At 37.7% G+C, this 26115-nt stretch overlaps 1 protein-coding gene across 2 annotated transcripts in view; it reads left to right on the top strand.

Moving 5' to 3' along the window:
* SEMA3E (semaphorin 3E) overlaps positions 1–23930 on the top strand; it is a 246189-nt gene extending 222259 nt beyond the window's left edge. For both annotated transcript variants that reach the window (XM_078060095.1, XM_036107927.2), the window contains exons 15-17: positions 1027–1094; positions 3065–3204; positions 19847–23930. In XM_078060095.1, coding sequence (XP_077916221.1) covers positions 1027–1094; positions 3065–3204; positions 19847–20299 — 661 coding nt within the window. In that variant the 3' untranslated portion in view covers positions 20300–23930. The remainder of the gene's footprint in view (positions 1–1026; positions 1095–3064; positions 3205–19846) is intronic.
* The last annotated feature ends 2185 nt before the right edge of the window (positions 23931–26115 follow it).

The raw sequence follows: 26115 nt of genomic DNA, 5'->3' as shown, positions 1-26115 counted from the left end.
TGAAATCAGGCAACACGTGAGTGATGGCATTGGGATTTGAATCTGGTTCCCTTTTCCAGATTTTATCATTGCATATGGTTATAGCATTTCATTGTCACTTTGGAAGCCTCACCATCTCCCTCTGGGGTGAAACTTCTGCTTTGCCTTCTGTTTTTTCCTCAATCTTGAAGAAATGCCATGATTTAGAAAAGCAAGTGGTATTTTCTCCCTTTATGTAATACTTCTATTTTTATCTCTAATCTGAATTAATATGCTGAAGATTTTGATCTTGGAATTTCAGTGCTAATAATGATAATTTCCATTGTCTAATCCCTCAGAAAGATGCTTATGAATTTAAAACAAGATCTGTACTATAGAATTTTTTTCCCATGGGTAAAGAATGTTGTTATTTTTCAATTATATATCTAAATATATATTTATATAATTTTTATTTAAATAAATAGTCTGACTCGAATCCCACTGTCTTTCCTGCGCACCTCCCTTACCACCCCAAACACCCATTTGAAACAGAAGAATTCTTGTTGCACTAGATTATTAAACAAAATGTAAAGAGAGCTTTCTTAAATTATTTCAGGATCCAGAATTCAAACTCACATGAACACTTAAAGAAGAGTTTTATACAGATCTTATCCATTAAATAACAGTGGAAAGGGGCACCTGGGTGGCTCAGTCGTTAAGCGTCTGCCTTCGGCTCAGGTCATGATCCCAGGGTCCTGGGATCGAGCCCCGCATCGGGCTCCCCGCTCCGCGGGAGGCCTGCTTCTCCCTCTCCCACTCCCCCTGCTTGTGTTCCCTCTCTCGCTGTCTCTCTCTCTCTGTCAAAGAAATAAAAATTAAAAAAAAAAAAAAATTTAATTAACAGTGGAAATATGGGAAACTATGAAACTTGAATTTTATCCTTGTTTTGTATGACAGATCAATTTTTTTCAGTAGCAGAATACTACTTGAGTCCTTAATGCAGTTGGCTGCATTTTAAAGTCTGCAAAATTGAAATCTGAACATCTAAATACATCTACTTTCTTTCAGGCGGTTCCGCAGACAAGATGTTCGGCACGGAAACGCCGCTCAGCAATGCTTTGGACAGCAGTTTGTCGGTAATCCAGAGAAAATCAATTGCTATGGGTTACTCGGGGTGTACAGTGAAGATAAACTGCAGACTTCTTAAAAGGGTCCTTGTTTCCTTTGTGACTGATATATACTAGAACAATGTTACTGAAAGGATTCTTTTTTCTTCCACGTAGCTAAAATTTTGTGGATTTGTAACACCAAAATTTTAATTTTATGTGGATGTATAATTTTTAATTAATTAGGAAAATTAATTCTATATGCCACCACGAAGACCTTACTATTAGACCTCAAAACAGGAGGGTCTTAGAATGAGACACTGCAGTGATTTGTAGGACCTCTCTCTCCATCTCAGCCCCGGGAATATCTTCACCATTTTATGCTACCTATGGTAATCTTATCAAGGGTGATCAAACTTGTATCAAGTCACCTACTAAGCTTTGGGGTAGAATAAAGTGAAAAACTTTAAGTCTTCCACAAGAGTAGGGAAGCCGAGCGCTCAGGACGATGGAGCAGATGTGTTTCTGAGGCAAGGTAGTGAGCGGTCTGATGGGTAAAGGATGAGAGGAAATTTCTGCTTCAGCAAATACAAGGAAGTCACACAGCACAGAAAACCATGGTCCTGACTCTTCACACCATGTTGGTGGTGGGAACTGGCTGTGACTGGTGTCCCCAGTTTCACGAGGAGGTACCAGGGAGATGAAGTGTCGTGACTGGGAGACCAGGAGTGCTTACATACAATCCAGAGTTGCATAGCATCAGTTCACTAGACCCAAGGCTGAGTGAGCATTTGGTGCAGGACATAAGCCTTGGACAACACTGGCTAGGGGAAGGCAGGATCTTAATCTAGGAAAATTTAGGCGGCAGTTTTGAAAGTGAGGAGGACTCAGGCACAAGGAAAAAACCCCAGGTTCTAGTTACTGAATTTGATATTGGTTAAAACAACAATGAATACATCCACTTGTTTTTGTTTTTTTTTAAGATTTTATTTATTTGAGAAACAGAGTGAGCGAGCGAGAGAGCACAAGCAGGGGGAGCAGCAGAGGAAGAGGGAGAAGCAGGCGGGGCTCCATCCCAGGACCCTGGGATCATGACCTGAGCCAAAGGCAGACGCTTAACCAACTGAGCTATCCAGATGCCCTATCCACTCGCTTTTATTCCCCACTGCAGTTAAGTGGATTAGCCTGTATGCAAATTTAGTTCAAGTCCCGTGAGAGCCTCCCTGGGCCAAGATAAAGATTCTAATCAGGAAGCTCTGGATCAGAAGTCTGTAGTTCAGTTTTGTACCCTTTTCTTACTTTAGGAGCCCAATATTTGGATAAGTGCAGGCCCTTGACAAAATCTCACTCAAACTTGTGTTTATGTAGCACCATATCACCTTGATTTCTGCTTTCTGCTTTTGTTTGTAACCATGAATTTTGTCTTAGGTTTTACTTGAATATTTGGTGCTCACCTTCTCTTGCCTGCTCTGTCAGTGGATTTCATCACTGATTTTCCATGCATTTAACACTGATGCACCTTCTTACTGTCCTGACTGTCCTGCTCTTTGGACCCACACTCCCATTTACTTCCTTTTGGTCCTCTCCATAGCCTGCAGTACTTTTTAAAGCCTAGATTTTGGTACGCCACTGTCCCTAAATTCTCCTTTAAATGACCTTGCATAGAAATTAGTAGTAAGTCATGAAAGATATTCACTTTGCTGCAGGAATCTAAATGAAGAATCTTTTCAAATATTATTTACTGGAACGCCAGAGTGGCTCAGTCAGCTGGTTGTCTGCCTTCGGCTCAGGGCATGATCCCAGGGTCCTGGGATCTAGTCCAGCATCGGGCTCCCTGCTCAGCAGGGAGCCTGCTTCTCCCTCTGCCTGGCGCTCCCCCTCCTTGTGCTCTTTCTTTGATGATAGATAGATAGATAGATAGATAAATAAATAACTTTTAAAAAATATTATTTACTGATAAAATCAAAGTCTTAATGTTAATTTTAATATTTATATTGTAGGGGATGCTTTGGATAAGACTGAAGAGCGACTGGCCTATGGCATAGAGAACAACAGCACTTTGCTGGAATGTACCCCACGATCTTTGCAAGCAAAAGTTATCTGGTTTGTACAGAAAGGACGTGACGCAAGAAAAGAGGAGGTAATTCATAGCTGCACATAGCTGCACATTCACGCCGCGCTGTCTTGCTTATGGTGTGTGATTAGTAAATAGATGATGACTTATTTGGTGTTTAAGAATGAATCAGTCGATTGTGCTATGCATATTGTGCTAAAAAGTGGATTTATTTATTATGTGTGATGTATATACATATAAAAAATTTTAATACACACAGATTTCTGTGTATATATAATTTATATATGCTATAAAAACCTATGTGCATATATAAAATTTTTATGTGTATAAATATACATGTAAAGACATATAAATACATATATAAAATATATTAAATACAAAATACATATATACATATATAAATAAATTATATGCATGTATGTGTATATGTATAAATTTGGATTCTGAAAATTGGACTTTTATTCAGTAGGTATTCATAGCTTCATGATTTTAGTACCTTGTTGTCAAAATGATTGTCTTAAATTGTATCACCCAAGGCAGTGTTCTAGAAAAATAACAAATTTAAACACCATTAACACGTATATCTTAGACATAGGGATAATAGAATTAAAACAACAGCAACAACATTAAACCAATTGTTTGATAAAGCAGTTGAGTCATATATGAAACATGGCCACAGGGGTTCCATTAGTGCCCACTGGGAACAAAAGAAAGCCATCAGTTTGTCCTTTTGAGTAGGTTTAGTGGTGGAGATTATATTTCTGTTATCATCTAAATAATGAGAGAGGAATCAGTTGTGCTGCTTTTATAGATGGAAGAATAGAGAGCATTTAAAGCACACATAAGGGATAGCCTGGAGGCAGTTACTGGATAATCTTTTTATGAGAGTCTAGGGATCTGGTTGCATATTGGCCAAGGTCAAGGGCATGAAGCACTTAGTAAAGGCAGGTAAAACGTTAGGGATGCTAATGTGGGCTTTGAACTCAATTTTCACAAAAGTTGAATTATAAAGATAGAAAGAATGAAATTTGGTTAAATAAAGGGAAATAGATCTTGGTGACTGCTAGCAAAATGTTTCTTGGTAAAAAGAAGGTAGCAAATTGAATAAGGGAAAGAAATATTAGACACCTGCCGTAGGACCCAGGGAAGAGCTAATGGGGACACAGTGGGTAGAGAAGGAATCAGTGAAGCCATCAACTCTAGATCCCAAATGTAGAGCACACTGACTTTTTATGCCTTTTTTTTCCAGTCTATTGTGAAACTAAAAATGCAACATGTTTTTGGTCCAAAATCATACAGTACATTCTGGGAGAGGATTAAATTTGTAAATCCCATGTTCCTGGAATAGTCATTAGAGAGGAAGGCACTCAACAAAGGCTGTTAGAGAGACTCTAGAAAGGCAATCACGGACAGGAAAATTCTCCTGAATTTTCATGACATCATAAGAATAAACATGTTCTAAAATGTTACAGCATATTGCACTAAAGTACATTGTTGATTTAGCACTACAGTATTTTCCATTCAACAAATCTGATGTGAAACTGATTTTTAAATTCCGTCATAACCCACTTGGCAGGAGAGGACCTGGGAATATTCTGTAGCTCCTTTCGTTGAATGGCTTCAGAAGACAGAGAAATCATTCTTTCATCAGTGGTTTTCTTCCCTCAGTATGTTCTGTTTCTAATTTGGAAGTCACTATAATCTGCCTCATTTGGAAATCTTTACCAAGTCATTTTGACAGGCTGCATCCATCAATGTTCAATTTTAAGCTTCTTTCTCCTATTGTTGATATAATCTGCTTCTCCTTTCCCCAAATTTTAGTTTCTGTTTTTCAAATTTCCATGACTGATAGATTTACTGATACTTGAAATTTTGAATTTACTCCATGCATTAGGTGTCATCATCATTCAATCCTTGGTTTCTATAGACACAGCAACGTATATTGATTTATTCACAGTCTAGAACAAAACACAAAATTGCTGACTTCATAAAAAGGTGGATGTGTTTGCTGAATGCACAGAGCAGAATGACTTTGTCCTTTTAGAGTTTGTTTTAAAGTCCTTTTAGAGTCTTTTATGGAGCTTTTAGAGTTTTTTTTTTTAAAGACCATTTTTTTTTAAAGACCATTTTATTAGTTACTATGGACAGAGAATTATTTTATTATCAAATCTTGACCGTTGTATAAGATCTTGAAATTCATCCACTCCATTTCTTACCTCATATGTAAATGCTTTTAGAGTACCCTTGACAGTAGCCAGCAAGGTTCATCACAGACACTTCAAGCTGCAAGTCATTAATTTGTAGTCAGACCATAGCCTTTGTAAAAAAAATTTGGTTGTGGGACACACACACACACATTTTTGAGTCTGGGACTTTGGCCTGCAAATCAAAACTCACCTCTCTGGAAACCATATATTCAGGTGAATAAAATTTTGCTCAGATAAAGCTTTTGAAATGCTACGTAGCTGAATTGCTAGAAAACATCTCGACATTCAGTTACCCAGTTTCTAAACTGGATTACTGCTCTTCTCTCGAATGGGCACTTTATGGTCTCCTGCTTTCTTAAATACCACATATGAAACACATCTCTGTACATTTTACTAATTCCATAAATGTTTATTGAAAGCCTATTTTGCAGGTAATTCTTATGGGAGTATTTTTCCCTTGGCTCAGTGACCTTAGTTAGGATGTGCATCAGTTCTCATGATATCCTGAGGGAAAGGATTTTAATAGAGGACACTTTCTAGGTGAAGCTGTTCTTCACTGTGCATCTACCAGACACAGAAGGAAACGAAAACTGAGAGAGGTATAGGTAAGAAACAACATCCATGACAGACCCAAGGTTTGAACTCAGATATTCCTGACTCCAAAGCTGAGCTGCTTCCCACGTATTCAGTGTCTAAGTCCCGAGGAATTTGCTCTGTGCATTTAATAGAATATACCATTTTATTCTAAAACATGATTTACAAGTGACATAATTGAGACACAGAATGTTTAATCACTTCCCTGGTTACTGACAGCTAGTCAAGTTGACTCAAATCCATGTGTCTGTGGGTTCTCTTTACTAAACCACACAGCCTTCTGAAATCGGAACCCTAAATACAGTTTCAGATGCTTTGGGACATGTAGCAAATGGAAAACCATTTACAGCCAAAGTTCTGGAATTTGACTTCTGAAAAATGGTTCCTGACATCTGCTTGATTCTTACCTATATTTTTTTCATCAAACTTCGGTGAAGTATGCTACTGCAGCCTTGGGGGCAAGAACAGTAGTCCTCATGTTTAGATGTCAAGAACCACCAGTAATTTGAACAGTTCCCATCTAAGCAGTGATACCATGAATCCTTATTATACAAGGTATGCATCAGTGTGTTTGCATTCTCAGTTTCTCTTTCAGGCTTTATTCTGTGTCTGTTGGTAGAAGAAGGGTTCTGTATCAAATTAAATGTTCTCTCTCATTTGAGCCTATGTAATAGAAAACCAAGAGCACTCTGCCTCGTTTTTTCAGGTTTTTAACCAAAATGCTTCATTAATTCTTTTGCAACTTACCTATTGAGCATCCGATATGCCCTGTTTTCATAGAACCTGTATTCTGGAGAACAGAGGAAGATGATGGTGTTGATGAAAACAATAGTACAACTAAATACCAGAACCATATTTAATGTATCAGATGATGATGAGAAGAAAAGTACAAGAGAGATTACCTACAGGGAGAGGTTGCAGTTTTAAAGGGGTGTTCGTGGAAAGTCTTAACTAAGAGGGTCACCAACTCAGTGACATTTGAAAAGGACTTGAAAGAACTGAGGTAGTAGGCCATATGCTAGTGTTGGAGAACTTTCTGGATAGTGGGAACAGTAGATGTAAAGGCCCTGATACATTCAAGTGCACCTGAATGGGAGATGGGAGTGCACCTGATATATTCAAGGAGCCCTTGAGTGAAGGGCAGTGTGGCTAGAAGGGAATGAGCAGTAGGGAGACTAGTAAACTATGGGTCGAAGAGTGAGGGAAAGGCCCTGCTCATGCAGGGCTTTGTAGGCCCTTATAAAGGGCTTTGGTGTTTGCTCTGAATTAAATGGATAGCCATTGTGTAGTTTCCAGCAGAGCCATGACATGATCAAAATTTGGTTTTAAAAGGATCTATTAAGAATATAAAATGTGGAGGTGGGCGGGAAGGCAGAAGCAGGTGATCATTGAGGTGATAGGGACATAAATCTTTATGTTCACTGATACAACATTAACTCTGTATGTGCCCTGTACCTTCAAGGTCAAATGGTATACACGTGACTGCCTCATACACAAAACAGCAGCGTGACTTGCATATGCTCTCTGTTCTTATTGAGAATCCTGAAGGCTGTTTAACTTCTCAGGTGGAATACTTTTTCAACCTTCTGGTCTCGTCTCTGTTTAAGTGTCTGCAATTAGTATTTTGAACATAATAAATACTCAGAGGGTACATTAATAGGTCATGAATAAATCATAGCCTTAGCCCTTTAGAAGCCTATAGTCTTACAGTGAAAACAACAATGTAAACAGATAATTATAACATATTCTGTTCATTAAAGGTATGTTGAAACTTCAAGAAAAGTGTCCACCAACAGGTTGGGTATGGAGGTTGCATGATGGACAATCAGGAAAAGATTCACGGCACAGGTGACATGTGAGCCAGGTCTTAATGGATGAGTGGAAGTTAACTACCAGAGAGAATGGGATAAGCACATGTGTGGGAATGAGAAACAACATGGTATGTGTAGATCCGTGGCTGGAAATAAGGATGCAAAAATGAGTAGATAGCTCAAGGGACCACTTCGCTTTATTTACAAGCCAATGAGAACACCTTAGACAACTGTTTAGACACATTATTCTAGAAACTTGCATATAGGCTTTGAGTATAAGCAGGTGTCAATAAGACTATTTAAGAGGGTATTTCAGTAGTCAAGTGGAAGATTTTTGACTGGAACTAAACAATGGTAGTAGAAGGGGAGAAAACAGTTTTCATATTTATGAGATAACATGGAATGCATTTGATTTTTGAGATAGAAGCAATCAAAAATGATTCACATGTTCTTGGTTTGGGTATTTGTGTAATCGATGGTGCAGTAACATGATCTACAGGGAAGAATAGAAGGTGTAGGAGAAAAATGTTGAGTTCAATTTTGTCTGTGTTGAACTGGGGTCTCCTGTAAAGCATTTAGGTGGAGCTTTCCTTTGGTAAATATATGTTTGGGAATATAAAATTCAAAAGAAAGACCTGGAATGGCAAGAGATATGTGAGAGACGTCAGCAAAGAGGTAGTAATTAAACTGATGGAGGTAATAAAAGTAAGAATAGTATAGCAGCAATCAATACTTAAATACCACTTTACTGTGTGCCAGGCACTGTCCTAACAATTTTAAGTATATTAATACTTTTAATCCTCGCAACAGCCTTATGAAGTAGATACTATTATTGCCCCCACTTAATAGATAAAGAAACCAAAGCACAAAGAGATTGAGTTACTTGCACACTATCACATAGCCTATGAAATCAGTCTGAATTCAAGGCTACACATGCTGGTTTCAATTATAGGCCCTTGGTCACAATGTCATGGTGCCTCCAACTGCCATAACTTACCTTGGAGAATGAGTAAATAAGCAGTGTGAACCAAGCCTAGAAGCAAAGGGGAAACCCCATCTAAGGAAAAATCAGAAGACAAATTCTAAAAGATAAGGTGAGAACAGAAAAACAGATAATAATTATAGTTCTCATTCATTTAAGGCCTACTAGGTGCCCTGTGCGGTTCTAAGTGCTTGGTGTGTGGTAACTTATTTAAAACCTACAATGGTTTTCTGAAGTACTTAGTAGTACTATGTGTATCACAGAGATGAGGGTAAGTACTGATGCCAAGTATGACACTGGTAAGTACCTTCAGAGTAGTATAGCTTAAGTAAGTAGACACCATGGAATCAGGGGAGTGTGAAATAATTGATCTCAGGGAAGAGGAACTGGATAAGGATAAAGTCATAAACCCTTTGAGATTTTCAGAAAATAAGTACCCAGTGTCCCCTGAGAATGTGCTCAGTGGAGTGGTTAAGCTAGGAGCCCTCTAGCAATAGGTTAAGTGATGAATGAGAAACAGCTAGTGTAGTATATTTTACCTACAGGTTTGAATGAGAAAGAGAGAGGTCAACAGAGGGAGACAAGAGTAGAGAAAACTTGTGGGTTTTTTTGACTTAAGAAAAAAGGTGACTTGGTCATGTTTATAGGTTGAAGGGAAGAAGCCATGAGGAGAATGTGCAGCTAATTAATGAAACAAGATAAAGAGCTTATGAGAGATAACCTAATTATAGACAAAAGTTAAGAGATGAGTTTCAAGAAGGAAGAGAAAAACCCCTCATCCTCTGAATTTGGGAAAAAAGAAAATAAAGATTTTATGAATGTGGATGAGGAAGATAATTTCATCCACAAAATCCAAGTTTAGCTGTTCCAAATTCCTTATCTATAATTATTTAAATTTGGAATACCAGTTCAAATTTTCCTCATCTATATAAGGATATATAAATTATATTTTTGTGATTACAGAGGACAGAACTGTTATAAACATAACTAAATCACCTAACGTGATACACCCTAGTTTATGAATTCTCAGTTCCATGTACTTGAATTTATAAGCTTCTAAAATAATTGCAAAAGTTTAATCTCGAGTAACATTCCAAAGGAAAGGAATTCATACTTGTTTGGTTGGACACATGAAGTATTTCTCTGTGCATTTCTCTTTCTCCAAAATGCACAAGGACTACATTTTAAAACTTAAGTAAATGAGGGAAAATTTACATACGTATTTACTGCTTAGATTTAAATGTTTATTAGTTCACTGTATGTACTTCTCAGTTATCACAGTAAAGAAAACCATAGTTTCTTCGAGCTACTCAGAAGATTAGTAAATAACTTTTTACCTTAATTGTAATTATAATTATACCTAAATTATAATACTCATTTTGAATGTTGTAAGTTTGAAGTATATGATTTTAACCTGAAAATAGAGTATTTCTTTGAAACTGACAATGATTTAAAGCAGAAGTTGGCAAACTACAGCCTAAAGGCCAAATCTGGCCCTCCACCTCTTTTGCAAATAAAATTTTATTTGAAAACTGCCACATCCATTTGTTTACCTAGCATCTATGGATGTTTCCATCCTATAACCACAAAGTTGAGTAGTCTCATAAGAGAGACCATATGACCTGCAAAGCCCAAAAACCTTTACTGTATGGCTCTTTACAGGAAGTTTGTTGGCCTTTGATTTAAGATACAGTGAAGCTTTATTAAATGAGTATTATTGTGAAAAATGTCTCTGTATTTTGGAGAAAAAAAATTTCATGAATAACCAAGCCCTCACTTTGTGCTGAGCACTATAATTTCATTGGGATGAGTTTTCAATAAAACCAAGCAATATGAATAGTTTCTTGGAATGTGTTCTTTTGGGCTTTATTCTTCAGTCCTTTACTGATAAAACCAATGTGTATCCCAAAGATACTGTAAACAAGGTTGAGTTCCAAGAAGGAGTTGAATTAACATACACAAATCCCCAGTGTAGAAATTGGGGGGCAATCCCAAAACACATAAAATATTCTCCAAAGTGATATAAGGCAGGCAAGTAAGTTGCTGGTCCATAAGACCAGCATCACACTTTATCCTTTGGTAAGCCTGAAAGTTTCATTTTCCCCTTGATCCTCATTGATCTTTCCATTGTGGATTCTTTATTTAAGGGAAAATATTTTTGTGGGTGCTTGTGTATCTTAAAATATCTCACTTTAAAATAGCTAATTGTATGCATTGTACAGACTGCTTAAATAATGCACAAATGTGCATGTTTATTATAGAAAATCCAAGAGAGAATGTAAGATGACATCAAAACTCCAAGACTTCAGTTTCACCCCACTCTCTGAATTCTTTTTTTTTAACTGGATGCCAAAAGTTGTCACTTTCAACTCTGCTCTCAGACCACCTACTACGTAGGATGAATTCATCAAAGTCATTTAAATATTGTTGACAAATCTAAGAAGCATGGTTAACTTATCAATCAGCAGTTCCTTCCAGATAACTCAGAGTTCATTGCATCCATGCAGAATTTGTACAGCTTTAAGTAAAACATAATTTTATTGATGATTCAATGCATTATGGAGACAGCTTCTCTTATAAAAACAGAAGAAAAAAGGTGTATATAAGTTACATCTCTTAATGTTGCAGATTTATTATGTCATCAAAAGTAGGGGAATTATGAAGTAAAATCTCATCCTTATTCTACCATGTTGTTTGCTAGATGACCCATATTTTCTTGACTTTCCCAGTGCTTACCCATGAGAGGAAGCCTAAGGGATCAATGACAGCCATAAGTTTACGATATTGTCTTTATATACATGTACTGAAAGCATGAGATTTGTCCACATGAATATTATTTGTTTTTCTTGTTGTCATAAAGTGCATGAACTCTGCCTCATTTGAAACATCTGCTTAGTAGTTCTGATGTTTCTGTTTCAGTCTTTAAAAAAAACTCCACTCATCTTTTCTAAGCTAACAATTCTTTACAGTAGATACTCATAATTTACATTTTCAGCCTTGACAAGCATATGTTTATAATGCCATTTGCCCCATATTTTAGTTCTGGAATAATTAGCAGTATATCCCATTAATTTCATTTTTTTCCTTCACACTTCCTATAAGTGGAAAATACAGAGCAACGTTTTGGCCGTAAGGATAGAAGTGGATCTTGTGGTTTAGATAGAACTATTTTGGGTTAATTTTCCAAGAGAATACTGACCATCTTTGAAAATTAAACCTACATTCCCAGATCTGTGGACTCAGATACAGACCTGTGTTTATCCCACTGAGATCACTCTGACGCTGCGCCTCTGATTAAACAAAGTAACATGGTAACTCCGCACGCCCAGTGGCTGACAATATCAAAAATACGGATTCCCTTCACTCTTTAATTCCCCTTATTCCAGGATAAATTATAGTTCCTGCAGTCTTGTAGATAATAAAAAATGTACTTCGGCATGAAGATGTATCCACATAGAACCGTATATCCATACCGCATTGTGTTAGTCCTATAGAGTAGCTCACATTGAACTGTACTTGGGCATCTTGTCTTGACCTTGAGATGTGACCTTAAGAAAATGTATTTAGTGTAGTGCTATTGTTTGGATGCCTATATCTCATTTTATGAAAACACAGAAGAGATTTTTTTTTCCTCAGGCCTCAGTGCCAGGGAAAAATGTACTTGTCATAAGGAGTAACTTTATTTTTTAATAATAATTTTTTTTTTTAGTATAGTCAACACACCATGTTACATTATTTTCAGGTGTACAACGTTAGTGATTCAACTTCTGGAGACACTATGCTGTGCTCATCACAAGTGTAGCTGTCATCTGTCACCAGATAAGGCTATTACAGTATCATTGACTATATTCCCTATGATAAGGAATAACTTTAAAAATATACTTTAGAGTCATTTGGGCCTGAGAATTTAGCATACTTTCCTCTTTCCTTCAGTCACTAGGTAATTTAGTGTTGACTTTGTACTCCAAATATAGTAGTTGTTCCGTGCCTTATGGTATGCACTTTTGTGTTCAAACATTATCTTTCTTTCATCCCCTCCTCTTATTTTCCCTTCATCCTAATTATCCTGCTATTCTTCCCTGTTGAAATTTTTAATAAAACATTACCCTTACACTGCTGTTTGTGTATTTTGCAGCATTATTTCTAAAATCATATGATTATGGTATACTAGAGCTTGAACAGATCTTACAGACTTAGTTTATTGGTTGCCAAACCGAGATAATCATTATAAGCATATTACTTAGTTCACGGCACATTGTCATAACGGGTTCACACAAATCTCCTTTCTTGTTTGACTTCATTTTTCCTGCACCACCTTTCTACACTTTCATCTTTACTTCCCCATATGCATGCACTGTAATGATTGGAGTAAGTCCAATACTACATCATTTGTACTTTATTGAACAAGTATATAACATTTTGAGTATGCATGAGCTGTAAAAATAAATCTATTGGGTTCTAGATCATATTCTGCTTCTCTTTATAACTCAACACTGTGTTTTTATGGTTTATCACTGTGGCTGTGTGTGTCTCTATTTCATTGTTCCTCACTGCAGTTTAACCTCCCATAGCATGCATTCATTGCTCTTGATTGATCCATCCCCCTCAAGAGTGGACCAAAAGTATCATTAATTCCCACTACCACATCTTTAATGATCATCTCCTCAATTAGCGTCATACAGATCTGAGTGCAAATCTCTGCATTCTTATCTTGTGACATCCTTCATTTCTACAGTTTTGTCAGCTCGCTTTCCAGAATTTGGGCATCATCTGTGCTCTCAAAGTGACTTATGTGGGTTCCCATTTTCCCATACCCTCACCAGTTTTGGGTATTTTCTAATTTTTGCCTGTCTTACTGGTAGAAGGTGGCATCTTGTTTACATTTGTATTTCTAAAATTGCTAGTAAGATTGAACATTAACTTGTATACTTATTAGACCTTTGAGTTTCTCCTTCTCTGATTTGCCTATTGATATGGTTTCTTTCCCCTATTTTTCTCTTTTATTTTTTCTTTTTCTTGACTTTCAAGAGTTCTTTGCATCTTCTACATATTAGTTTATTCTTGAATGTGAATGTTCCAAATTTCCTCTTTGATATAGTTGATGTTTCTTAATATAATATTTTTTCACAGTACGGTTTTGGGTTCTTATTTATGATAACTTTCTTCTCATATTAGAAAAAGGTTTTCCAGGGGTGCCTGGGTGGCTCAGTCGTTAAGCGTCTGCCTTCAGCTCAGGTCATGATCCCAGGTCCTGGGATCGAGCCCCGCATCGGCTCCCTGCTCCGCGGGAAGCCTGCTTCTCCCTCTCCCACTCCTCTGCTTGTGTTCCTGCTCTCGCTATCTCTCTCTCTGTTAAATAAATAAATAAAATCTTTAAAAAAAAAGAAAAGAAAAGAAAAGAAAAAGGTTTTCCACATTTGGATCTTTAATTAATCTGAAGTATATATGCAACTTTAATTCTTCTCTATATAGTGTGATGGGTTTCCCTAAATGAGCTATTAAGTAATTCACCTTGTTCCAGTTGGGCAGTCATCTCGATCATAAAGCAGGTTCACATTAAAAAGTGCTTTTATAAAAAAAAAGATTTTTATTTTTATGCTGTTATGTGTGATACATTTTCTGTAAGTCACCTGATTTTTTTTTGTTTTGAAGGTAGGCCAGATTAACAAACAAATATATAAATTCTAGGTCTTTATTTCTTGACTAAAATTAATTTCAGTGTTAAATGTATTCTGAAAGAAACGAGTTCAAGGCCTTCGTCTTTCCTTTTCCTATGAAAAGCGTGGACCCATATGGTTGATACACATGGAAATCACTGCTTCTTCCTGACCAGCTTCCAGATGTGCTGGGTTCTTTGTTCAATTACTTTTTTTTTTTTTTTTACTGACATTACAAAACATACTGAATCAATCTCTATAACTCAGAATATTAAAACCATTTTCAGTAAGAAATGCTGTATTTTTGTAGATTGCCTATAAGAATATTTGATAAAGTGATGTATTATGTATCATCTTCTTGACCAAGGAAATTGGGTCTGCAGACGCGGAGAAAGCACAGCTGATGAAAACAATTGTGTAATCAAGATCTGCTGTTGAAGGTGCCCATGTGGACTAAAGTGGAAAGATTAAATCATGGAAGGACTTCAAATACAAATTTCTAAGTCACTTTATTTTTAGGTATTCGTAGGCTACGGAAGATACATTTAACTGGTGTTTTAAGGTACATGGTACATTAGAGGAGATTTAACGTACATAGTGTATGGCCATCCAGATTTCGGAGTTAAAACGTCTTTTATTACTAAAATTTCTGACTCGCTGTACCCGGGGAGGGAAACCTACATTTTGAGGCCAGCACTCTCTCTAACATGCAAAGAATTGATGGAGGACAGTTCCCATTGTAATTATCACACCTCCGTATCTTTGAACTCGGCTGGACTTTATATACACACAACGCAGTGTTTCTCAAAGTGGGTTTCTGATTTTGAAGGAAATACCTGCTTGGGAAAAAAAAGAAGCACTCCTAACCCAGTGGCCAAGGATTTGTCTTTATTTTCATTTTGCTTTTTGTTTTATTTTAAAACACTTTCATAAACTGGTTGGTATATGCCAGAAACTATGCTAGATGACTTTCATATTTTTATATTTGCCCTCTCACGGGAAGGATAGTAGGGAAAAAACAAAGGACCATATTCAGTGAGGCTGCTTGTATGCAGATTCTTTCCAGGTGAAGACAGTGTCCTAGAAGTGCTTTTCCTATGTATCTGTGAAGCACAGCCCTTTGAGTAGTTACTGACTGCTCCTGAAATCATGCTTACTTCCTCCCTGTCCAAAGCATTACTGGATTGACATAGAAGTGAATCACTTCTGGACATACCTTTATTAGGATACCCCATTGCCTTGCATCCTTGTACATGCTGGTCTCATTTTCACTATGTTCGGAGCACTACTCTACTCATTATGGAATACTCAGTATAGTTAAAAGATAGGCCTTTGCTCTTATGAAACTTACGGTTAAAGAGATGAAACTTGCATGGCAAAATTACTTGACGAGGAACATAAATACCAGCTTGGGTGCTACGAATGTGAATGCCATTGAGTTATAAAAAGAAAGAAGAGATCTTTAGGGCTGAAAAGAAAGTATTCATTAAGAAGTGAAAGTGTAAGCTTGGCAAGAAATTTTTAAAAAATGGATTGGTGGACCACAGGAAGGATTTCACTAACGGAAAGGAAGAATAAGACCAGAATAAGCCATGCAAGTGAGAAAGAAAATGGCAATACAAGGGACCCAGAATCGGAGGAGTTATGAAAGGAAGGTTTGACTGGTATTTGCACAGGTTGTCCCCACCATCTGCCCTTGAAACTCAGACATTGTCTGGGGCTGCCAGCATGACTTGTATTAAAATGTTTATTAAATATTGGGACACCTGGGTGGCTCAGTCGTTAAGCGTCTGCCTTCGGCTCAGGTCATGATCCCAGGGTCCTGGGATCGAGTCCCACATCGGGCTCCCTGCTCAGCGGGGAGTCTGCTTCTCCATCTCCCTCTGCTGCTCCCCCTGCTTGTGCTCGCTCTCTCTCTCTCTCTGACAAATAAATAAATAAAAATCTTTTAAAAAAAAAATTAAAATTAAAAAAATAAAGTGTTTATTAAATATTCACAAGAATGAAACAAGGAATGCATTCTTTTTGCCTGTAACTTTTATTCAAATATGGAAACAAATTTACAAATAGGATACAAACAAGTGTATGCATCATTTAAATCTTTATTTAATGCGATGATTTTTTTTCACTGAAACAGGCATCTCCGTGAACAGAACATAGGACACAGGCTACCACATACATGTGTCTAAAACATCTGCCGGCAGCCCTTGGTGCCGTGTGCTGACTCAGTCCCCCGAACACTTTATACAAGTGACTTCAAAACTTTTTATGTACATTACTGCGTAGGGATGTTGTTTGGTTTTCATTTGGCTGGAACGTATCATTAACATATTACATTCATCTTTGTTCACAGCAGCTGGAAACCGTTAAAGCTTTGAAAATGGTTCAGAGTCTATGATAAACACCAATACTAAGATGAAGTTAATCTTCCCCATGAACCCAAATATAGTTTACTAACTTACATGATTATCATGAAAATTAAATACAGTAATCTAAGAAGTCTTTACAGAATACTCATTGATCTCCATCCAGAAATGTACCTATTCCACCAGCCCTATGAGAAGCACTACAGTAAGCTCTCTGGGGATATGGATTTAGAAAGGCAGGATCTGGTTAACTGAACAATTCTTACCTGCTTGGGCAAGCAATAGAATCTGGGTAAGGAGCATGACAAAAGGAATGAAATTAGAAGCAGACTAAAATAGTACCTGTTTGTTGAAAGAAAGGGGGAAACGTATCAGTCAAAAGAAAATTATTTGAAGGACTTGTAATTTTTTGCAGGTAATGTTGCACGCTCAGTTGACAAAGGTTAACAGGTCACATGATATGGTAATAAGGGAAGGAGGACACTCTTACAGGGGTGTGAGAAAGACCCGTTTTAATTCAGCCTTTTCCAATATGGAACCAGCAGTAGGGAAGTCCCTCTAGACAGGTACAACACCTTGGGTCGTGAAACAGAATCAAGCTGGGCATAATGGCAGACAGAGAAAGAAGGAAGATTCGGGAGGAGTCTACCATGAGGCAAGGTCGAAGAATCAGTCACAAAGTATGAGAATCTAACGCTGTGGGAAAATAGTGAAATGGAATGAATGTTTCCCACCATCACCACAGAAGAAATGTTGATGGGAATGTGTGATGTAGTAGGTATGAGGGCATAATAATGAGAAAGAAGTAGAACAACACATGAGGATAGAGGGACTAGAAGAATAATAATGTAATTGTCAGGAATAAGGAATTAGTAAAGCGGGGAGTGCAGTTTGCAAGGAGAGACACTGGGTTGTAAATAATGAAGGCTCATGTAAGTTTCGGTCAGTGTTCTGTAATTAACAGGAAACTCAAAACAATGGATGATCGCTGTGTAAGACACACTGTCTTAGGGAAGCTCACTGAAATGAGGAAATAGACGAGTTACCAAATGAATGCAAATAAAACATGAGATCAAGGAAGGATGGAGGATTGTGCCCTAGAGGGAAGGAGAAATCTACAGAAGAGACCAAGAAGGAACCAAGGAGAGAACCAGGACAGTAAAATGGCGTGTACCAGACAGGGAAAGAAAAAAAAATGTTTAAGAAGGTGGGTCCCTCTATGTCACATGGAGCCACAAGTTTAAAAACAATGGAGGCTGAGCCTCAGAGTCAGAATCATCCAAAGCATGTGATAAATTTATGGAGAAAGTAGTGGTGAGCATGAACAGGGACACCAAGTCACTTGAGTTGCTGCCTGTGGCAGGTGTCCACGACACCTCCTCGGCAAAACCTGTCAACAGATAAGCGGTGGTTTGATGTAGCGACGATGGTTTTGGTGGACGCCTCTTCCCACTTTCTCACGAGAGAACTTCTTGAGTTCATGGCGCTAGCATTCTGCCTACTTGGACATGGTCCTGCCAAGTCAAGGGAAGCCCCTGGCAAGGACTTAAGGAGCCCCTTCATCCAACTATGTCACTCTGGAGCGGCTGAGTAATTACTTTACCTTCTATGGCTGGCAAAAAAAGAAAGGGAAAAAAAAAAACCCTCTGAGAGCCTCAGAATTTATCTTAACGTGCCTATGTGAGACGTGGTCTCTGACCACACGGCCGATGCTATTTTGCCACATGATTCACAGATTATACAATCATATACACTCATGTGTAGTGCACACTGTAACTTCAGACACGCTGGATCTGACGCAGGCTCAGGAGAGCTGAACGCGGCAGGCCTGGCCAGGACCTGCCCCGGGACCAAAACGTGCTTGTCTCAATGGCCTTTACTGCCAGGGTGGTTGTGGTTGTTAGTCTGCCCCTTGTATATTGGCAAAGGTGAATATTGCTTTCGTTTTGTATTCTCAAGGGCCAAGTTAGCCAGGATAGTGGGAATCAGCTTCATAGCACCATGGTATGGTGCTAGGCCCCTGAAAACACCTCCCGGTTTGTTTTTAGGTGGGAGACTATATATAGGAAAGGGAGAGGAGGTGAGTCCTGGTAGCGCCGTACAAAGTGTTCTCACGTAGGTTATTTTATTTAAATTTCACAACAGTCGTTCAAGTGACAGTAGGCTTAGCTCCATTTTTACGAAGAAAACTAAGGCAAAGAATATACGTAAATGCCCTAGATCTCACTATTAGTAGACAGTGGTGCCCGTGTTTGAATCTAGCTTTGTCCATGTCGAATCATAGACTCACCGTTTCTCATATGAGCTGTATTTTTCAAAAGCCTTATTGTGCTCTTCTCACCTTCAATTGTATTTATTTATAGAAGTCATGTGCATAATTTATTATGTCACTAACGTAAAAAGATATTTGAGCACTGAAGTTATGTGCAATCCTAATATTTACTGGAGCATGAGATTCTTCAGAGCAGATTATGGATTTTTCTGGCTTATTTTTAATTCTCTGTTAAGTAGAAAGCCTTGTAGAAATATAAGGAATGCTCACTTCATTAATGAATGGGTGAATTTTTGTTTCTTTGTTCATAAGGAAAGAGAGTGAAGGTATCCCAGATCTCTTAACAGACGTCCTTATAGAGACACTGGTCTTTGTGATCTGGAAGGAGTAAGAACCCCTGAACTAATAGTGTGAGAAATGGCATTTGTGCTGTCGGCTAAGAAAAAGTTAAATAAACTTGACAGATCTTCACTTCACCCTAATTTTGAGTGCTATACTGAACTAGATGGTTTTTTCTAATGATTAATTGAAATCATTAGGGAGAAACCTCTCTCACTCTGCTCTTAGCAATATTGATGTGAAATGACCCTAAAATCATCAATATGAAGTGATCTCAAATGCAAGTAAGTTCAACATACACACACCTGATTTAATTCGTCCTTCTCGCTTGGTTGCTCTCAGACGCAGCTATGACTCTCAGGATTTCATCATGGGATAACAAAAATTTAAAGAGACTCAAGACAGATAGTGAAAGGGTTTCTAGGTTGGTGTCCTCTCCTGAATAATGCTCCAGTGCCATTAATTTTCTTGTTCTTGCAGGTGAAGACAGATGACAGAGTGGTTAAGATGGACCTCGGTTTACTCTTCCTCAGGGTACGCAAAATGGATGCTGGGACCTATTTTTGCCAGACAGTAGAGCACGGTTTTGTCCATACCGTCCGTAAAATTACCCTGGAGGTAGTGGAAGAGGAGAGAGTAGAGGAAATGTTTCACAAAGACTATGAAGAGGACGGGCCTCACAAGATGCCCTGTCCTGCCCAGAGTAGCATCCCACACGGGGCAAAACCCTGGTACAAGGAATTCTTGCAGCTGATTGGTTATAGCAACTTCCAGAGAGTGGAAGAATACTGTGAAAAGGTCTGGTGCACAGATAAGAAGAGGAAAAAGCTTAAAATGTCGCCTTCCAAGTGGAAATATGCCAACCCACAGGAAAAGAAGCTGCGTCCCAAAGCTGAGCGCTACCGCCTGCCCAGACATGCACTGGACTCCTGATGGGGTGAAACCATCTATTGGCTTCTGGAGAGTTTCTGTTTGGAACCGAAAACAAATAGACAACAACAACAACAACGAAGAGAAACCATTTGACTTCTTTATATTGCTTAAAAGAGTTCTGTAACACAGAAATGACTGTGAAGGTATTATGATAAATTATTCTACATACTCATTTGACTGGTTAAAAATCTCGTAAAATTAACTAATTTTTCTAAACAAGTATATTCCTCAGTGGCTTCCCACTCTGTTTACCAAAAAGTGACCATAGCTGTAGTTTTGAGTACTTGGCTGCTTTTCCTTGGCAATTATTATTTTACCCTTGGGAGACTTAGGATTCTTGGAGTATTGATGAAAAAGCAGAGATTCTAAGAAGCATGGAAAAAATTAAATATATGTTTTAATCTTTCCGAATTCTACCTTTCCACCACGATGTAAAATATACAGAATATCAGATACTTTAATGTTCTCATATGAACTGTCTGTACTTTTTAAGAATTCTCGTGTTAGTATCTAAGCTATGTGTTTTATGAAGCAGGTGTGTTGTAGTTACTGTAAACCATGAAAGAAAAACTGTGGTCACCTTGAGGCTCGTGCCCTTCACAAAACATTCATTCAACCCCATTCACTATAGTTATGTTTCATGATGAAAACACGTCCTTTCAATTTCACTCCACTGAATAAAGAATGAAGTTAAGGTAACTTATTAAAAAAAAAAAAAAGCTCCAAAAAAGATGTAGTTGGAAGTCTAACTTTTTGAAAAAGTTTTTGCTGCCCTCTTGCGGTAGAAAAAGTATATTCTCTTTTTTCTCTTTTTACAGATTGTCTAGTAAAGATTTGAACAGTTTCTGTTAATACATCTTGTCCATTTTCAGAAAAAAAAACCTTAAATAAAAATGTCTTAATGCTTATGTCATGCTTTAAGATGGAGATAATGTGTTTATGAATAATTTATTACCTCACAAGCCAAAAATGAAGATATTACAGCACCGAAGCTCTATTGAAACTTAAATTTTATGCCTTCTAAATACTCTTCCCTGAAATATAAAAGATACTCCAGAAACATACATTTATTATTTTAAAAATGTTAAAGCAGTTTGCTCTCAGATGTCAAATTTTCCTATTTTATGTTAAATAAGAAATATGTTTCATGAGTTCATTTAACTACCGTGTCTAGAGCACTTTTCCCTTTCTAAATAGTATCAAAGTTTTTATTTTTGAGAACGCTTATTTCTTGAAGTCTTTCCTTCTCCTTTTTATTTAGCGATTACCTTTCTAAAATATGAAGTTTTGTTGATACTTTTCATTTAAATAAAAATTAAAAGCAAGTGAATTACACATGAAAACAATTATGAATAGTTATTTAAATGTTAACTTTAAATATTTCAGTTTTCAAAATTGGCTTATAGGGTATATAATTAAGAAAGTTCAGGTGTTGATAACTTATAATGGCTTGCAATTTCATTTGAAAATTAAGAAATACATAAATGTTTTTAAAAAGTTTAAAAGTTCATTGTTAAGCCACCAAGCTCCAAAAGGTCTAAAGGGTAGAAATATTTTGAAAATTAACATTCTCTGTAAAACCCAGTTGCTATTTGCCCATGAATCCACTGGAGGTCATTGCTGCCCACCAATATTAACTGAAAACAGCATATATATCATATCAGTAAAATCCTGCCCAGTGTGGAGAAATAGAACCATAACCACGGATCACAGGGTCTTTAGCAAAGCTTATGTCTGAAACACTCAAAGCGAACAGATAAGTCAATAAAGCACAATTTGTTGAAAATATTCTGCCATTAAACAAGAAAAGGGAAAGAGATTTTTCTCTTGTATTCAGATTTTTTTTTAAGTAAGGCAGATAGCACATACGTTGTTGCCATTTTAATCCTAATAACATACACAAGCAGTTGGTAACAATGATTATAGTGATGTCAATTGTGAACTCAAATATTGTCTAACTGAAGAGATAAGACTGAGGAGAGTAACTTTTCTATGATATAAGCCTTAAGAATTAAATATACCTTGAAGCTGTTCAAGTAAAATGAGATGACTAGTAAGAATCTGAAACATACTATAAAACGTATTCCCCGTCTTTTGTTCTGTCAGAATTCAAATTCAGGATCTCCTTTGAGAAATGTCCAGGCTTAGAAAATCACAAATGGATTGACCAGATTTATCCTCTTTTTCTCGAACTCAGGAAGGACACAAGCTTAGCTACCTTCAAGACAGGGAGGAATTAAGAGTCTGCCCTGACCCACCACATTTTCCCCAGTCATAGATAGACCTGGGGAAGAGAAATCGTGCTATGTCCATTTTCAGAAACATTAAGCTGAGGAACAAACATTATGCTGAGAAAGAACCATAACACCCATCCTAGATTCAAAGAGGCACCTGTGTATAGGATCAGTCTCCTGCTTCTTCAGACCTCCGCTGTGTTATCCTCTGTGAAGGAAGAGGTCTTGGGAATAGAATGAGCCTTGATATAAAACAGTGTACATCTCCTCTTTCAGTTCTACATCACCCCTACTGAGCTAGAGATGTAGATTTGTTAGCAAGGAGGTCACCTTGCTAACACCTTGAAGAGGTTTTACTTCAGGAATTGTAAGGTCTCTTCCATGTCTAACATTGTACATTGCTATTTTTTCCCTTTGTGTTTATTGCTGAATATTTCAGTGCAAAGCTATTAACTTGGAGAAACAGGGATTAAAGTGGAAATAAATACTAAGAAGAGTTCTAGGGGGAAAAAAAAAGGGAACAGAAGGTCTTTGCCTGTTTAGTAAACGGCAGTTGTGTATATACTTTAGAGTGTTTTTCTTTCCCCAAATTAGTTACACACTTAGGATGTCTTTATTGAGTGTTTAATATTTGCTATAGGGTGTAGGTCTTTGTAAATCTTCAGAGCGACTCTGAACATTTGTAAAATTTGTAAAATACAATAATAGTTCTGCGTGTTGGTGTTAAGCATGAAACAAACACAGCAGCTGTTGTCCTTAAAAATGAGTTGTCTTTAGCCTGCCAGATACATTAAGAAAACCGCTTGGGATTGGGTAGGTATTTGAGCTCCCAGGAGAAAGTGCCACAGCGATGCCGACAGTAAGGAGCCCGTGTTCTTGTTCTTACAGCAGAGTATCGCATCCAAGTTACTTATTTCAAGAGCAGTGCTCATTTTTCAGGCCAACAACTGTTGCCTTTGACTCAGTTATAAATAATAGACTTTCCACGAACACTGTTTTGATTGTAGTGTGTTATTTAAGCTGGTATGTTTATTTTTTCTTGGGAAGAGAGCGTTATATTTTGGCTTTCATTACAATTGGATGTGTTCTGTTTGTGTTTAAATGGCTTAGTTATAAGCTAGAGAACTATATGGGGGGAGGGGGGGTTCTTGCCTCTCTGGCTCCCTTTTATTTGCCCGGGTCCAAAACAGCATGTGCTTTCTTACTTCTTGTCACCGATTATAAGCCCTCTGAGACTTACCATCTGGTGGTGAGGTCCGAAGACCGTTGACAGTGTGTCTGTCTCTCTATCACATGGATCTGCCACTCAGCACTGCATCCTTTGCCTGTACTGTTATGTACAATTTCTATTTAGTTCAACTTCGATGCTAAAGAAATAAATATTTGCTAAACCCTCACGTGCTGTCCGAGGAGTGTTTTCTAAGGTCGTGCCAGTTAAACTCAAAAGTTTTGTGTCAAAGCCTGCATGTAAACATACTGTGCTAGGCGAGCGCTGGTTTTCTTTAAGAAGTTAGAAAAAGCATTCAATTCCCTTTTTTTTTTGGAAATTCGTAAGTCAACTTCCTTAAGGGGGAAAACGTCCACTCATCGCATTTCCTTGCAGCATTTGGGCTTATTTTTGCCACATCATGTTTCTAGAACCAGCAGCCAGAAATTCCTTTCAAAGCTGCATCATCCAGATAAGAGATAGGGGTAATGAATGCTTTTGTAATGGTAACTAGTAGGATGTTTACAATTTTTGCAGGCCTCAACAGCTACCTTAATATATGTAAATTGCTGTTTTCTCTGCTATTTCTATTAGAGGTCATTTAAATGAGATTTGATGTTAAATGAATCTCTTTGGGAATTTTGTTTCCAAGGCAGATTTTGTTGTTTGGGTCAGTAATTAGTCACCATGTTTTAAAGCAGGAATTTGGCATACGCTTCGCTTCGGGATGGTGTTTCTGGCAGCTTCATGATATGATGGTGCCATTAATGATAACTGTTTCCACTTGTTTCAGACTTGCATTCCTATATGATACGGGGCCTAGTGTTAGTGCAGTACTTGATGAACCCATTGAAACTGCTCTTTCGATATTTACTCAGTCATTAGTCCAGGGAATGTGGAGAAACAGTTATGGTCACTAGGACTCTCTTACCTGTTATTCAAGGGAACAAAAGCATGCACCCATTTTTTTTTTTTATTCAAAAACTATATGCCAGACACTGCATCGGGTGTTTCCTAAAGTGTAGAAATATTAAGAACGCCATTAAGTTACACAAATAAAGAAAAATTGAGTTGTATTTGTTCTGAGAACGTGTTTACAGCTTTGATTGGAAAAATTGCAAATCCTATTTTTCACTTGATGCAACTTGAAACACACTCAGCGTCCAGCTTTGAAAGTGTATTTCAAGTGTTTGGAATGTTGTGGAGTGTACTTGCAATTACGAATCTTGAGTCTTCTGGTCACGATGGCTTTGAAAAGCACACTTGAATTCGGAGAAGAAGCAATGGTATTTGATATGTGGAAAGAGAAAATAATTTAACAGAAAAGAGACAGTAGAGACAGCAGAAAGGTGGCTGTCTGCGAGACAGGAAGAAAGCTCTTACTAGGAAGCAAACCAACCAGGACCTTACCTTGAACTTGGACTTCCCAGCCTCCAGAACTGTGAGAAGTAAACGTTGGCTGTTTAAGCCACCCAGGCTGTGATATTTTCTTACACCAGCCTGACCTAACTAATACTTGAAGGAAAGCAGAGAAAGGTGGAGAGACTCAGCATAAACAGAAACATGCAAAATGAGCCTATAGACAAATATTCCAAGACATCTGAAAAGATCTAAAGTTAAGAATACAGTGATATGTGGGAAAAATGGCCTCTCAACTATGATGACTGCTGGCTTATGTTTTCCAAATTGTAGGTGATTTCTTCTCTGTGGATCAGAATAGGTTCCTGGGGAAGGAGAAAAGAAAATGATAAACTCCACTTTCAACCAACAAAAGCTCGTGACAAGTAGAATGATCCCTTGGAGATGATTTCATGAATTCAATCTAATTTGAAAGAATAGTTGAAGAAACAAACAAAAATAGTTGAAGAGTTTCTTCTTTTCCACGTTTGTTGGTTGGTTTTAAGCAGCACAAAACAACTCAAATTTATTATCTTGTGATTTTTATAAGTCAGAAATCAAGGTGTATGCTCAGCTGGATTCCCTACTTAAGATCCCAACAGACCAACACCAATGCACCAGCTGCCTGGGCTTTGGAAAGAACTCACTTTCAAGCTCATCCAGGTAATTGGGAGAATTCTGTTCCTTGGGGTTCTAGGACTGAGATCCCTGCCCCCTGCCCTCCATATTCAGTGCCAGCAATGGACTGTTAAGTCCTTCTCAGGCGTGGAATCTCCGACTCTCTGCTGCATTTTTCTGCCTCCGACTGGAGAAATTTCTCTGCTTTTATGGTTAGTATGATTAGATTGGATCCACCCAGATAATCCAGGCTAATCTCTCTGTTTAAAGATTTATTACCTTAATTACCTCTGCAAAGTCCTTTTTGCCACAGAACACAAGTATATTCAGGTTCTGGGGATTAGGATGTGGCCATATTT

Source organism: Halichoerus grypus, chromosome 12 (assembly GCF_964656455.1).
Source record: "Halichoerus grypus chromosome 12, mHalGry1.hap1.1, whole genome shotgun sequence".
Taxonomy (NCBI): domain Eukaryota; kingdom Metazoa; phylum Chordata; class Mammalia; order Carnivora; family Phocidae; genus Halichoerus; species Halichoerus grypus.
Note: the sequence above shows the minus strand (reverse complement) of the source record. Positions and strands in the feature narration are given on the sequence as shown.